The sequence below is a fragment of the Ceratina calcarata genome, unplaced genomic scaffold (assembly GCF_001652005.2).
Source record: "Ceratina calcarata isolate Rehan_Ccalc_2016 unplaced genomic scaffold, ASM165200v1 scaffold273.2, whole genome shotgun sequence".
Classification (NCBI taxonomy): domain Eukaryota; kingdom Metazoa; phylum Arthropoda; class Insecta; order Hymenoptera; family Apidae; genus Ceratina; species Ceratina calcarata.
In genome coordinates, this window is record NW_017149525.1 from 1 (window position 1) to 553 (window position 553).

Genomic DNA, 553 nt, shown 5'->3' on the forward strand with positions numbered 1-553 from the left:
AAGATACAGTAATAATTTAATAAAAGCAATTATGTACAAAATAATATAACTCGACCTGTAAAGTGGCAGAGAATGTAACTATTAATACTACTATACATATTCGTCTGTTCATAAGTCACGAAGGGGAAGATTTGGGATCGAGGATGTTTGTAGTGCAATATATAAAAAATGAAGAATGGTCAATATCTCATTAGCTTACAGATATTATTTTATACAGGTGGTTAATTCCCCTCAGTTTGTTTTGGAGGTCGGAGATCATCTTCAGGTTTTTTGTTCTCTAATTCAGGAGATTCCTCTATTGTAGGTTGCAGTAAATTTGGATTGAACCATTCAGGTCTCTTTTTAGGTACTTCTACGATTCTTTGTTTCTAAACACATAGTTACAAATTGTGTACAAGTGATAAGTGAATGTTTAAATATAGAATTATTGTAAATACCTTCCAAAAATCATCTCGCAAGTTTTCTTTTTCTCCCTCGTATAACACTATCACTTCCTGTTCTATAGGTTCCAGCTTTAACGAGTCTCTTATAGCCTTTTGTATTTCCTTTGTTT

General features: G+C 32.2%; 1 protein-coding gene across 1 annotated transcript; it reads right to left on the reverse strand.

Moving 5' to 3' along the window:
* Positions 1-190: 190 nt before the first annotated feature.
* On the reverse strand, positions 191-548 carry LOC108623556 (39S ribosomal protein L32, mitochondrial-like; the record flags this gene model as incomplete). Its single annotated transcript, XM_018022135.2, has 2 exons — positions 191-368; positions 438-548. Coding segments are annotated over 2 exons (258 nt in total), but the record flags the coding sequence as incomplete, so codon positions are not given.
* Between the last annotated feature and the right edge of the window lie 5 nt (positions 549-553).